This window comes from Phodopus roborovskii, unplaced genomic scaffold, assembly GCF_943737965.1.
Source record: "Phodopus roborovskii unplaced genomic scaffold, PHOROB, whole genome shotgun sequence".
NCBI classification, from domain to species: domain Eukaryota; kingdom Metazoa; phylum Chordata; class Mammalia; order Rodentia; family Cricetidae; genus Phodopus; species Phodopus roborovskii.
In genome coordinates, this window is record NW_026125397.1 from 882,263 (window position 1) to 896,732 (window position 14,470).

Consider the following 14,470-nt stretch of genomic DNA (forward strand, 5'->3'; position numbering starts at 1 on the left):
GTTCAAGCTTGATAACCTGAGTCTATATCCCTGAAATCACATTCAAAGCTATGAGACATGAGGTTACACCTGTGACCCTACAGCTCCTCTAGCAACATGGGAAACATAAACAGGAAAATCCAGCTGGCCTAGCATAGGAAGCATAGCAACAAACCAAGAGAGACTCTGCCTCAAAACAAGGAGGATATAGACAACTGATCCCTAAAAATTGTCCTCTGACTTCCAAAAGTACAGCACAACACAGGGCATGGACACACACACACACACACACACACACACACACACACACACACACAGATTGTATTTCTAAATAGGCACAGGCAGTAATTATAGTTGCAAGAAGCATCTTTCAAAATCTATTTTATTGAAATAATGTAACATTTACACTAACATTTATTAAGTTAGTTTTCTTAGTTCTGAATAGATCTATCCATTAGTTTTTTTTTATTCTAAAGTTATAAGATTATAAGATTAGAATTTTTTCAAAATTGCATATTTTGAGACAGGGATATTAAACCAAGTATTCTAATATGAAATCTGTTTATGAACATTAGTTAATCTCAGATAATAAAAAACCTGGTATACATGTTTGTATAACTCTCAATATGGTTCTATATATTTTATCAAATTATTAAAATTATTAAAGTTAATCCCTTTAACTTAGGCCTAGTCAGGCTAACATATGATCAAAACAAAAAATAAATTCAAGATTCATCTAGCTTCTCTTAGAGCAAGAGCTGATAGACTGGGCTCAGTCACTGAGCTCAGTAGCTGGTGCTTCAGACAACTTTGTTCAGGAAGCACTAATGTAGCCAGGCATGGAGGCACGTGCTTTTAATCCAAATACTTACTCAGTAGGTAGCAGCAGGCAGACCTCTGTGAATTCCAGGCTAGTCTTGTTTACTTAGCAAGTTTAGGCCATCCAGGGCTACAGAATGAACCTGGTATCAAAATAACTGAAATTTAAAAACAAAAACAAACAAACAAAAAACAAGCACCTAGGTATGGCTCATGAAATGGAATAAATAATACTTGCCCACAAGCTTTACCCTTCAATTTATAGAGAAGAGAGATCCTACTGATATCCAGTAATCTTATATTCAAAAAAAGTTACTAAAAAAAAAAAGTGACTAAAAGTTACTTCATCTGTTGCAGAAAATGAGGTATCTACAGCTTGGCTCTTTTGTCAACTCACCTAGATATTAACACATGTCCCTGAGCCTCACTTTTCCCGTTTATAAAATAGGGAGGAGAGTGAAGCCTCTCTCATTGGACTGTTTCAAAGATGAATGTATAATAATCAAATTCTGTGAACTCACCTTCACCCTTTAAGCATAAAGAGGTCAAAAGCAGTTTTTGTGTATTCACAAATTATTATCTACAGTTAAATGCCTAAAAGCAATGCCATTTTTCGCACTGTGATAGCCTTCTATTCAATAAAGTAACTGATCTAAATTGCAAGCTTATTCATGGGTCTCACTAAGGAAATGAAGAAATTTTTTTATTTTAAATGAAAGAAAAGTCAACAACAACACTATGTTCCTAAGTAGTTTCCTTCCTCCTGAATTGGCTCTGGTGCAAATAAGTTTATTCATTACTGATCACTCCTCTTCCGCAATCTTCATTGTTGACATTTTTTTTGCCTTGCCAGCTGGTAGCAAAAGGACTGCCCTTGGTGTCACATGTGGAACTAATTGCACTAAAATACTCTAATTTCTGCAGACAACTAAGAAAATGAAGAAGCTAGAGAAGGATACAGCCACATGGAAAGCCCGATTTGAGAACTGTAACAAAGCTCTGTTGGACATGATTGAAGAGGTGAGAAAATTCTTGTCTTAGCTTTTATTTCCATTTCCCCAAATCTGTCAAAATAATCAACATAACCTACTAGTGGAAATGATTGTATTTGAAAATAGGCTGAATTTCAAGGGAGATGTCACACACTAAAATATAGTGGAAATAAGATGAAGGGTCATTCAGAAATCTAAGCAAGAGCCAAAGACCTTTAAGAACCTTAGTCACAAGATTATGGAGTAGAAAGCTGAGGTACCATGCCTGCTGGACTGTAAAGATTTTGATGAAGGTTTTACTTGACCTTGAATTTCTACCGTTTAGCACCCAGCAAGTACAATGAGTACATTGGTTTGATCATACTGAGAGAAGACACCAGCCCAGGTAGCCCACATATAGATTATATTATAGACAGTTATGAGGAAAACTTTTAAAAATCTCCTCCATTGGGGTATTAGATTTTTGATGTTATGTCAGGATCTGCAGGTTTTTCAACTCTAAAGGCAAAATATATAAGCTCTGACATGAGTGATAGGGCTTCCAAGTGAAGACCCCTTCGTGTTAACAAGTAAGAAGGGTCATATAGGCATAGAGTAGCTGGGGTGGGTGTAGGCAGTAAGACACTTAGGAACAGATCCCTGCTCACACTCTCACCACTATTACCAGAGAAAAGAAGAACTGAACAGTTTAATCAGCCAACATCATGAATTAGTATGTGGCAAGTTTCTGTGGTTATAATTACCACTTTAACTATTCATCCCAAGTTGCAACCAATTCCCAAGACATGTGTTCATGACTCATCAACATGAGTCAAATGGCTGCTGTGATTAGCATATAGCAGTTTATTTATCATGAAGACATACTCGTTAGAATACATAAAGGAGTGCTGAGGGTAAAGTCCCAGGCGGTCTTTCTTGTTTTATGTAAACTCTTGCTAACCCCCCAGTTCTTAGAAGCAGAAAATTCATGCAGATTAAGAATTAAGAGGTTCTCATCAAAGCGCAAAGAAGGCTTGTCATGTTTCTTTTCCAAAGAACAGGCAATTGTGATTAAAACTCTATTAGTCTAATAATCAGTGCAAAAACCAAAACCACCACCACAACAAAAATCAAGTGATTTCCATTCTGGGACAAATGGTTTTGTCTCTGGAGAGCATCCTAGGGAATTCACTGCTCATGCCATTTCTCTCTCTCTCTCTCTCTCTCTCTCTCTCTCTCTCTCTCTCTCTCTGTGTGTGTGTGTGTGTGTGTGGGTGGGTGTGTGTTTGTTTGTTTGTTTGTTTATGTGTATTACAGAAAGCCCTGAGAGCTAAGGAATACGAGTGTTTTGTGATGAAAATCCAGAGGCTGGAGAACCTGTGTCGTGCTTTACAAGAAGAGAGAAAGGAGCTCTACAAAAAAATCAGAGAAGCAAAAATACCCGAAAAGGAAGAGCAGGGAGCACACACCTCTGATGAAGAGCCAGAGTCCAATGTCTCTGAAGACAAAGAAACAGATCCAGAGGAAGCTGACAGTGTTCAAAACGCCATGAAAAACCTGGCCACAGCTTTCACCATTCTTCATCATCCAGAGTCCACCCTGGACCAATCAGAGGAAAGACAGCCCGCAATGATTGACCCTCAGGGCGGAAGTGACATCACCCTCCAGCAGCCTGAACTAGCCCTTCCCAACCCTTCCACTGCTTCAGGGAGTCCTGAGCCTCCTCTGGTTTCTCAGGCTGAGGCAGGAGAGCTCTGTGAGGCTGCCCCTGTCTCTACAGCCAACTGTACCCCTGCAGGAGTGGAGCTCCAAAGCCAGGGATTTCCTGCCAGGAACCCCCTGGACCTGAAGCTCCAGAAGCTAGAGGCAAAAGCTTCTGATCAGGCCCCAGGATCCCCACCCCAGGGTTCCCTAGTTGTAGTAGAGGCAACATTCATTACTCCACCATCTCCAGAGAGTGAGAGAGTACCTGCTGCAGTGCCTGGCTGTGAGCCAAGGGAGCAGCCCCCACTAGCAGACACAGAGATCCCCCCAGGCCCTTCCACCGGGCTCCCCATAGAGGCCGACACCAGTTTGGATGGAGTAGACTAACTAAGCCTCATCGATTCTGCAAGCTGTTCATCCTGCTCCATCTTCCTCACAGAATGTCTGTGAAAGAAAATTCAAGGACTAGGAAGAGAGTTAGGGTCAAGACATTTTTAATGTTGAGCCTTTCTGCCATTTGCAGTGTATAACTAGTGTGGAAATTTTCTATAATTGTATCATTTTCCAATTGGAAGCCAAATAGCAAATACACATTTCATTTCCATTAAGCTGGTACTTTAATTCAGTTTATTAACAGTAATATTTGTTAGTTAAGGATTCCCATTACAATACATAAAAATTCTGAGAGGTTATATTTATTTTTACAGCTATTAAGAACTATAATGAATATTCAGGTTTCATTTAAATAGCATAATATATTGTGCTTATTTATGTGTGTATATAATACACATATGCATATGTATGTATAATTAATACATTTATGTGTACACATACACGTGTATTTTTATACATGTATATAAAGTCATCATACATTACAAGTCTATTTCACTTCTTATAGATTTTTCTCTATTGCAAGATATTTATATGCTGACCAAAAGTTCTCTCTAATTTACATTCTGAACTATAGTAGATTAATGCACCATGAATCAGAAATAGGTTCAGAACACAAATATTTAGGCTATCACTACTTTGGCTGATGAAAGTAACCAATTTAAGATAAAGAAGTTCAACTAAGTGGTCAAATGACAGAAATAGCAAGTGTGTTAGAACACCTGTGCAGACAGCATATGTACACAAAGGACCACAAGAGGCCCTAGACAGCAAAGGGGAAAAGTCACAAGGAGGTGGCTCCCTTCTTCTAATGCTTCTCATCTTCTGAGCCAGCTTCCTCCCAGCTTCCCAACACCACTTGTCTGGGATGAAGCAACCTACTCCTGGCTACCTGAGAGCAAAGAGTTGGAAATGGGAAAAGAATCTAGGATTTGAGGGGCTGCGTATCCTCAGACTACAGGAGGCTAGCCCTGGTTCCTGCCTCTTTAGCTACTCAAGAAAATACCCACATTTTGCTGTCTCTAACCTTGTCTTCATCTCAAAGCATCTGTTCCTTCCGAATTCCCTCCTCTGTATCAAGTAATTGTGCCTGGCCCACATTAATTAATGTTAAGTAAAATTTATTTTTCCAATACAGAAATCCACACAAGTTTTCAATAGGGTGATGAGGCTATACAAAGCCAACATATTTTCTGCTTAAGGATTTTTTTTCACAGGCGGAAGTACAAAAATTAAAAAAGGGGAGGGGATCCTACTCATAATTCAAACACATCAGGTGAAGACTCCTAGATGTCAAAAGCTGGAAGCACTGGGGAATGTCCGCACAAGTGTCATACTCTCATTGTGGACAAGAATCTCTAAACCCTGACAGCACAAATCACTTGTCCTAGGCTAAAAGAAGACCATACTAACAAAGCAGAAGAGTTAGTAAGGAGGGAGACAAAAGGTGCTTCTAGAGAGCAATGTCTAATCTAACATTACTTTAAGAAATTGAACTTGCTGGACAGAGGTGGTGCATCCCTTTAATCCCAGTACTCGGGAGGCAGAGGCAGGCAGATCTCAGTGAGTTTGAGGCCAGTCTGGTTTACAGAGTAAGTTCCAGAACAGCCAGGGCTACACAGAGAAACTTTGTTTCTAAAACAAAACAAAACAAGTTGACCTCAGGAAGAAAAATGAATAAAGGAAGATTGCTGACTACTCCTCCAGAAAACCCTTCTTCAGTGGTGCATGTGCTGTTTGCCAAGGCACACAAGGAGCTGGTAGGCAGTAGCCATATGTTAAAAGGATAATAAAACTGTATAAAATGTGCTTGAAGTAGACAGTAATGGAAATAACAAAAATACTATTTGAGAAAAAAAAATTCGGGGAAAAAAGGTTGCCATTATTTAAGAACCCATGTGTTTTTAGAGGCTTTGCATATCATAATCACAAGGCTATCCAGGCAAGTTCAACACTACTGGAAATTAAACATTCAATTAACTCAAAGCCAAATATCCACCATAATAATCTCTTCTGTTTACAGGAGTTGAGCTTCAAAGAATGGAGTAAGATCACCACAATTAGGTCTTGGTCCTAAAGCTTAGGGAGACAGACAGGCAGGAGGCACTGACATCCAATAAATTAAGTATTCTAACACCCAAAGTTTATTATTTTCATCCAAAAGGGTTTCACAGCAACACATCACTCACAAGTGTGTGTACCTTTGGCACAGTTTCAGAGGTTATAACTTCCCTGAAGTCTGTAAAGTTTTAATATAGGCTTTGGGAGAATTATTTTAATAGTCAAAGAATGTTTTATTGGAGTTCTTTGTGTTCAAACATGGCCTTACTCATAACAAGTCATAAGCTCTGAAAGCAGAAAATGTATCTCTTCTTTATCAAGTCCATGCAACTATTTTTAAGAGATGCCAAATCATTCTAGAAACACTGAAATTACTGTTCTCCAAATGTAATAACATAACATTTCTACCATTTAAAAAGGCTTTTCTCCCAATTTTCTAGTAGATTTAAAAAAATTGTTTTTCTGTTTTATTCTTGCATGATTCAATACCAAGTAAAAATGTGGCATTATTCTATTGTTGGTTGAGTTCAAACTTTCTAAATAAAATACATATGTAGTAAGTTTTTTGGGAGCATAAAGGGAAAGGGGCTAAGAAATAAAGGTAAACACTATAGTAATAAGAATATAGTCAAAACACTGAGCTCTGTGAAAGAAAACACAAACAAGATTCCCATGTGCACAGTTTGAAAAAGAAACATCATGCATTGTATTTAAACATTGCAACGCGCACACACACACACACACACACACACACACACACACACACGTTCCCATTCCACACATTATAGTGTTGCTTGCTGGATAGCTGAGATATTTAAACTTGATATAGCTCAAATGCCTCAAATCCCAGTACTTTGGAGGCAGAGACAGGAGGATCTCCATGAGTTCAAGGCCAGCCTTGTCTACAGAGTGAGTTCCAGGACAGCTAAGACCATATAGAGAAACCTTATCTCAAAATATCAAACAAAAAAGTTGACATAGCTCAAAAACTGAAAAAAAAAGTCAATTCTAGAAACCTACATACATACAATATAACAAAATAAAAAGTCAAATAGAGAAGTGACAAGAATGATCATTTCAAAAATTATAGCATTGACTAAGTAGAGCCACAGTTCTTAACAAAAAGCAAAACAAAACAACAACAGAAACACCCAACAAAAACAAAAGCCTCTATAACCTCCAAAATCTGTAGAACAAGTTGTGTTCATGTGCCTCTACTGAAGTGCTATCTACAAGCATTATCTACACCCTATGTGCTAAATATGGAAAGCTTAGAAACACATGGTTGTGCTAATATATCAAGCAGAAGATGAAAGAATCCATAGACTCAGAAACTTTATATACTAAAAGAAAATTGAGACTCCAAGTATGTTCAGTTCACTTAGCATTTTAATCAAGGAGTTACCCTAGCATAGTATTGCCAAGTCTAATAACGGATACTACTCCAAGAATCGATATTGAATTCCTAGTCTTCAGTCCACTGGATTACTTTGGAGAAATATCTAGTATTTCTGAGCATCAGTTCACTTTTCCACAAAATAAGAACCTTGGTGTTATAGTTTAAGGAAGTGCTTTTATATCAAACTTACTTACAAAGAGGAGGATTTGTGGTGGGAAATCTTGATTGTTGACTGGATAGAGAGGCATTGAATGAATGGGTTAGTGACACACACCATTGGCTGAGAATGAGAGCATTTTCAGGGAGGATTCACTAAAACGTGTGTAGCACTTTCTCATAGGTGAGGAAACTCGAGGGAATAAAAAGGGGAAATAAATAAAAATTTTAAAAAAGAGAAAGCAAAACAGTAAAGACACTCTCTCTCTCTCTCTCTCTCTCTCTCTCTCTCTCTCTGTGTGTGTGTGTGTGTGTGTGTGTGTGTGTGTGTGTGTGTGTATCTGCTTCCTGAACACCATGAAGTGAATTCTTCTATCATCCTGTCCTTGCTGGGATGGATGGACATCTCTACAAACCCAGAAAAACAAGCTTTTCATTCCCTTAAGTTCACACCTCAGGTGTCTGTACACAGCAACAGTTGGCTAATATGCTGGATGATCTTTGAGGATTTGAGTATTTTTTGGTTAAATCTTCAAGACCATAAAAGTAAGTGAAGCTTCCTACTCTCTGAGTAGTGTTTCATTCCAAGAGATGGATGCATGGCCTTGGCACTTCTATTACAGGCCACAAAAGGAAAAGGAGACAAGAAATCCCCAACCTTTTAATTTTAAAAATCACACAACAGAAGTTTTCCAACATACATCAAGGTTCTCCTACATGTGATTTCTTGTGCCAGCCCCCATGATGATAGTAGTGACAAGACTAAAGGGAAGAAGACTTCATGCCTTTGGACACCCTCCTCATGCCTTGTGGGCTCAATACAAAGGAAAGGACTTGGAAAGGCTAGTTCCCCTCATCTACAGTGTTCAGCAATGAGAAATATAAAAATGAATATTTTAAACACTTTATTATAAATGGGATACCCCAATCTCCAAGTAGAGAACATTCTCCTGAGGATGAATGCTTTTTCTAGTACATGGCTATTTGTGTGCATATGTAAGGCTATGTATAAGTGTGTATGTATAATATGTTCTGGTGTATATGTGTAGTTTTGTGCAAGTATATTGTGTGCCATATATTATTTGTAAATATTTATGACCGGATGTGGCCCTATATGCATAATAATTTAACATGAACTTACATAAGTATGTGTAGTTATATTTTTATTCACTGTGTGTGTGTGTGTGTAGACATGAGTGTGTTGGGGAGTAGGGACTGAAAGCTCACTTTGAAGATACAATTTTGGTCATGTGGTTAACAGGTTTTTCAGAGGAGCACATCTTGCTGTACTTTGCTCAAAAAACCTCCTTGACTTACAATTTCACAAAGCTTACTGGGTTTGTTTGGTTTGGCTGCTTTTGTTATTTTGTTTTGTTGGCTGAGTCTCTGCCTTCTGAACAAACAAGCAGGAAAGCGAGGCTGCAAGTGTACGCTGGCAGCTGTTCATTAGATAATTGCACGTGACACTAGTCCAAGGTGACAGCTACCAATTCACAGCTCTCATCCCAGGAAAGCAAAAGTGTGTCTTGAAAAATTCTCTATGCGATACCTCACAGAGACCTACAGCTAGAGTAAGGAGCAGCACACTGCTGGAAAACAAGCTGTCTTCATTCACGTCTTTCCTGGAGAGAGAAAAGCTCCCCCTTGGTCACTGTCACCAGAGTGGCAATGTTAAGGGCTGAATTATAGTCTTCTCAATCTCTGCCTCATTACCTGCAGCAATAACTGAAAGCCTGAATATTAAGAATGTTTCCTTAAACCAAAAGCCAAAGAGAAATGATTTTAATCCATTTACAATGTAATCATGAGTCAGAAGGTAGTAAGCCAGAGTTTACTGCAAATAGTACCAGCCAATCTGTCATGCCCATGACTCATTCTTTCTGTGGGGAGTTTTTTCCTCCATGATACAATTCATCTCCTAAAAATATCCAGTACTGACGGCTGTAGTGTCACAGCTGGACCATCTGGTTTTTCCTCTGACATTATTTAGGGGACCAATACAAGGATCTTCTAATTCAGTCAGGGAGTAACTTGAAGCAATGTCTATTGCCTGCCATTCAAAGTATCAATAATCTTCAAAAGTTAAAGGGAGAGATTTAAATAAACAACAAGTAGCATTAAAATATAATAACAAAAAAATTGTGAGAGGATATCAATGTCCAAAATATAGACAGTCATAAAACAGAGCAATGAACAAAGTAAACAAGTCAGAAGAAAGTATGTAGACAATGAATCTAGGTACAGGAAGCTGATGCATTGTCTGGAGACAATTAAAGCAATGATTAAAACTGACTACCAGCTAGATAGCCTGCTTTTTATTCCTCTTCACACCAACCCTAAATAATGCCAGTGGTAAAGCTGCCCTCCTTACTAGAGACCATCATGTTTGTTTGTGCCCTCAGCACCATTTGTAAGCTTCCTGCCATGTTGGATAAGGTGTAGGAGAAATACAAAGGACTAAAATGTGTCAGATACCATCACCTTTGCTCATTTTACTAACCTCAATTTAAATGTTGATAACATCTAATATCAGTAAGGATGACAACACATGGCCACACATAAATTTTTGTTAAGGGTTGAATTTTCTCTCTATTGCTTGTCCATTTGTAGTTCATTCAGACAATGGGCAAATTAGCCATATTCTTAAACTGTTTCTAATGTGTAAAACTGAAAATACTTAGCACACAGTACACATATGGTATCTATATTTCATCCTCAGAGGAAGTTCTTTACCTGGGATATATTCAGTCTGAATGGGGCTGTCGATCATAAAGTCCCTCCCTCTCACCCATTCCCAGGAACCACCAATGGCCTACCCCTCTCATCCTCATTCACTTCTGCTGTGGCTAATGCACCAGATATATACATTTTTCCCCACTCAGAGGCAGTGGCAGCTGCAAAATCCCCACAGAAAAGATTTTTAAAAGCTCAAAGCAGGGGCTTGAGAGATGCCTCGGTGGTTTGGAGCACTTGCTGATCTTGCAAAGGGCCAGGGTTTGGCTCCTAGCACCCATATGGTGACTTACAACTGGCCATAACTTCTGTTACAAGGAATCTGGTACCTCTTTATGTCTGCCACCCTGGGCACTAGGCACACATAAACATACACTTATATATATGCAAGCAAAACACTTATAACCACATAATAAAAATAAATATTTTTTTTAAGCTCAAGACATTTGAGGCACAAGCCTATTTGGCCTTTTCTGATACTGCATTTGCTTCAAGATGACACATTGTTTTCATGTAATTATATGTGATCTGGGGTTTGCAGGCACTGGAACCCCTCTAATCAAGTATGCCTAAACAGGCCAAGAAGCTTGCAGTGTAAAGGGTTCTGCCTTTGTACATAAACTCTGGCAATAACTCCAATCAGATTCTGAGTGGCCAATTATCCTGAGAGGAAATGTACTTAAAATATAAACAGACATCCCACTGCACCCAGAGCCTCAGCTGTTTTCAAAGACAAAGCCAATTACCATCCTGTCTCTGTATACTACATGTTTTTTTTTTTTCCTTCCTGTAGCTACATATTCATCTGATCTGAATGACCTTCCAGGATCCTTAAGGGATCTGAACTGTTGCTGATAATGTTTTGTTCAGATTGTGCCCATCACATTTGTACTGTCTTTGTCAATGGCAAAATTCACTGAATCACTTGGGGATTTAATATTAGTTTCTCCCCTTAATGTGTAGGAGCAGCCTTCCCTCTCCCTGAAGATTATATTCAATCAGCCTTGCTAGAATACTGGCTTCTCTTTACAGCTACTACTCTGCAAGAGCTCAAAGTTCAATGCTAGCCATGACTGACACTTTCCTGGGTCTTCTAAGTAACCAGTTGTGAGTTTCCCCAAATGAGGTTAACCAGAATGTTTGGACCTACAGAAGTAAGGGGGTGCTTAATCTCTCTGTCCTATTCAAGTGATGCCACCATTCAGGAGAATATACAGTTGAGGCACTTGCATAGGTACCTGTTACTTCTTTCTGCAGAAATTGTACCTAGCACTGGGAAATGTTAGCTTGCATGCAACAGAAGTTTGAAGAGGGGGTGAGTGCAGCTGTGAGACAAGAGGAAGAGAAACACAGTTTTGATAATCACATTTGAGCTGCCAGGTCCATTTGGTGCTTTTGGACCAGAAGCATGTCTTTTGAACTGCTTGTGAGCTGGGCTGCTGACGAACTCTGGGAAATGGAAACAAGAATCTACAAAACCACAATTTCAAAATCAATGAACTGATACTTGCTTAAACAACTCTACATTTCTTTATTTTTTATTTATCTTTAAAGCCTTACAAAGTATGATCTAGGTTAAAAAGTAAAATATCCCACTAGCAACTTAGTTTCTCTTCCCCCTTTCCAGAGGGGCTCACCTTCCTGAATGCCATCTTTGCCTATTTAACCATGCATGTGGTGAAGATGTGTTTTGTATTTTGTAAAAGCATTTTGTGCCTTGCCTCTTTTGCTCACACCTATATAGACATAATATTCACCTATATTTTGTCTTACAGGGATAGTTTATTCATTTATTGTCATATCTATACCACAATTTATCCATCCCAATACTGGTATTCAAATTCATTCAACCATTGTCTAAGTAAGCTGTTTCCAAAGAGGGGTAAGTAATGAGCTATAGAAGGTGTCTATTAAACAGGAAGTCATCCACTGCATCTATTTTAGACTTTGAAGATAGGCAGTGATGTTCATTGTGGTTTTGATTTGCCACTCCCTCATGACCTGTGAGATTAAGTGTCACTTTATCCATGTCTGCCTCATGAAGATCCTGAACATCAAGGTCTGTCCCCTTTGCCTGCAGGTCCACCCTTTTTACCTGAAGGAACAGTTTGTATTTTCAGGAAGAGTACTTTTTTGCTTGATACAGTTGTCAATAAATTCTGTGGCTTCCATTTTTAGTTTCTCAATGGTATTTTGATAAGCAGAACTTTTCAACTTTAATTATTATCCAATCTGCCAATCAGTGACCTTTTTGACACATACATCTGTTTCCCATTTAAGAAATCTTTGTTCCCTTCAAAATTGTGATGATGGAATCTTTTATTATTTTCTAGAAGCCTTATCATTTTTTCTTTTACATTTAGATCTACATCTCTTTGGGACTGATTAGGGGGTTAATGTGACACAGACCATCAAATTGATTTCTTATATGATGAGGCAATTCATCAAGCACCATCTACTTAGACAAAAGTTTTCCTAATTTGCTGTTTAGTGAAATTCATCACATAAATTGAGTATCATAGGTGGGCAGGTCTTTTTGTAGACTCTATTATGTTTTATTGGTTTGTTTATTCTTCTACCACATTATTTGTTATTGCTACTTTATAATCTGTATAGTTGATATTATATGTTTTCCTACTATAACATAGTATTCCATTTTAAAGGTAGTATTCCTCAATATATTATTATCTCCTAGATCTTTAGGGCAGTATTGCTATTTCCATATGTTAATTAACATCACATTGCCAGTTTACATATACATACAGTGGGACTTTCATAAAGAATGAACTTAACCTATAAACCAATTTGAGGAGAACTCATATTTTAAATAATGAGTTTTTCAATTATGAATATGATAATATATCAATTTATTTTTGTCTTTGATTATTTTTCATTTTACAGTTTTATTTTTGGTAAGGTTTCATTCTGTTTGCTATTTTGTGATTTTATTGAAAATGATGTAATTATTTAAGTTTTATTATTTAATTGTTGCTAAAATATAGGAATGTAGTTAAATAGTTTATAAGTTAACTTTCTAACTAACAGTTTCAACTAACATAGATGCTTTGGAATTTGCTAGGCAGAAAGCCATTTTACTCACAAACAGTAACTTTATTTCTCCTAATCATTTTTTTATTCTTCTCTAATACAATACATCCCCACCCCAGTTTATTCTCCCTTCACTCTTCCCAGCTCTCCTCTATCACCTCCCCTCTTCCCCAGATCCATGCCTCTTCTATTTCCCTTTAGAAAAGAGCAGGCCTCCCAGAGATATCAACCAAATACAGCCTAACAAGTTACAAGACTAGGCACAAACCCTCATATCAAGCCTGAATGAGGCAACTCAGTAGGAGGAAAAGGAAGGATCCTAAGAGCAGGCAAAAGAGTCAGAGACAACCCCCTTCTCCCACTGTTAAGAGTCCCACAAGAACACCAAGCTACACAGCCATAACATAGAAGACATAGCATAGACGATGCAGACTCTGTGATTGTTGCTTCAGTCTCTATGAGCCCATATGAGCTCTGCTTAGTTGACTCTAAGTTCTTGTGGTACTGTCAACCCCTCTGACTCGTAGGAGCCTTCATTCCCCTCTTCTGTAGGGTTCCCTTCCTCTTCGTAACTTTTAAAACTTGTCTTAAATAAGAAGGTTTTTTTTTTTTATAAAAACCTGATAACATAGGTGATGGCAGACTGTAGCATGAATTCTAATTGGTCTTAATAATAAAAACCCAGAGTCAGATATGGGAGTAAATGCTGAAAGGTCAGAGAACTAAAAGAGCCAGCCACGACAGAGACCTTTTACCTCTACTGCATTCTCAGACCAAAGGGGCAATTCTGCCCCTATGAAACCTCAGACGGAATGCCATGAGCTCCTCTGTCTCCCTGAAGCCGTATCACTCCTGTCTCCACCTCCCTAGTGCTGGGATCAAAGGTGTGTGACTCCCAAGTACCAGGATTAAAGGTGTGAGCCACCACTACCTGGCTTTGTTTCTCTTTTAGACTGGATCAATCTTGTGTAGCCCAGGGTGGCCTTGAACTCACAGAGATCCACCTGCCTTTGCCTCCTGAGTGCTGGGATTAAAGGTGTGTGCCACCACTGCCTGGTGTCTATGGCTAACTAGTGTGGCTAGCTCTGCACTGATCTTCAGGCACACTTTATTTGTTAGATCACAAATAACATATCACCATAGCGGCCCTCTGCTTGTTCCTAATTTCAAGTGAAATTTTGTATTTTGCTACCAGATGAAATGTTTGCTG

General features: G+C 38.5%; 1 protein-coding gene across 1 annotated transcript in view; it reads left to right on the top strand.

Moving 5' to 3' along the window:
- The window catches only part of Txlnb (taxilin beta), a 30,231-nt gene extending 26,350 nt beyond the window's left edge, over nucleotides 1-3,881 (top strand). The window contains exons 8-9 of the mRNA XM_051175326.1: nucleotides 1,723-1,818; nucleotides 3,087-3,881. Coding sequence (XP_051031283.1) covers nucleotides 1,723-1,818; nucleotides 3,087-3,860 — 870 coding nt within the window. The 3' untranslated portion in view covers nucleotides 3,861-3,881. The remainder of the gene's footprint in view (nucleotides 1-1,722; nucleotides 1,819-3,086) is intronic.
- Nucleotides 3,882-14,470: the final 10,589 nt, after the last annotated feature.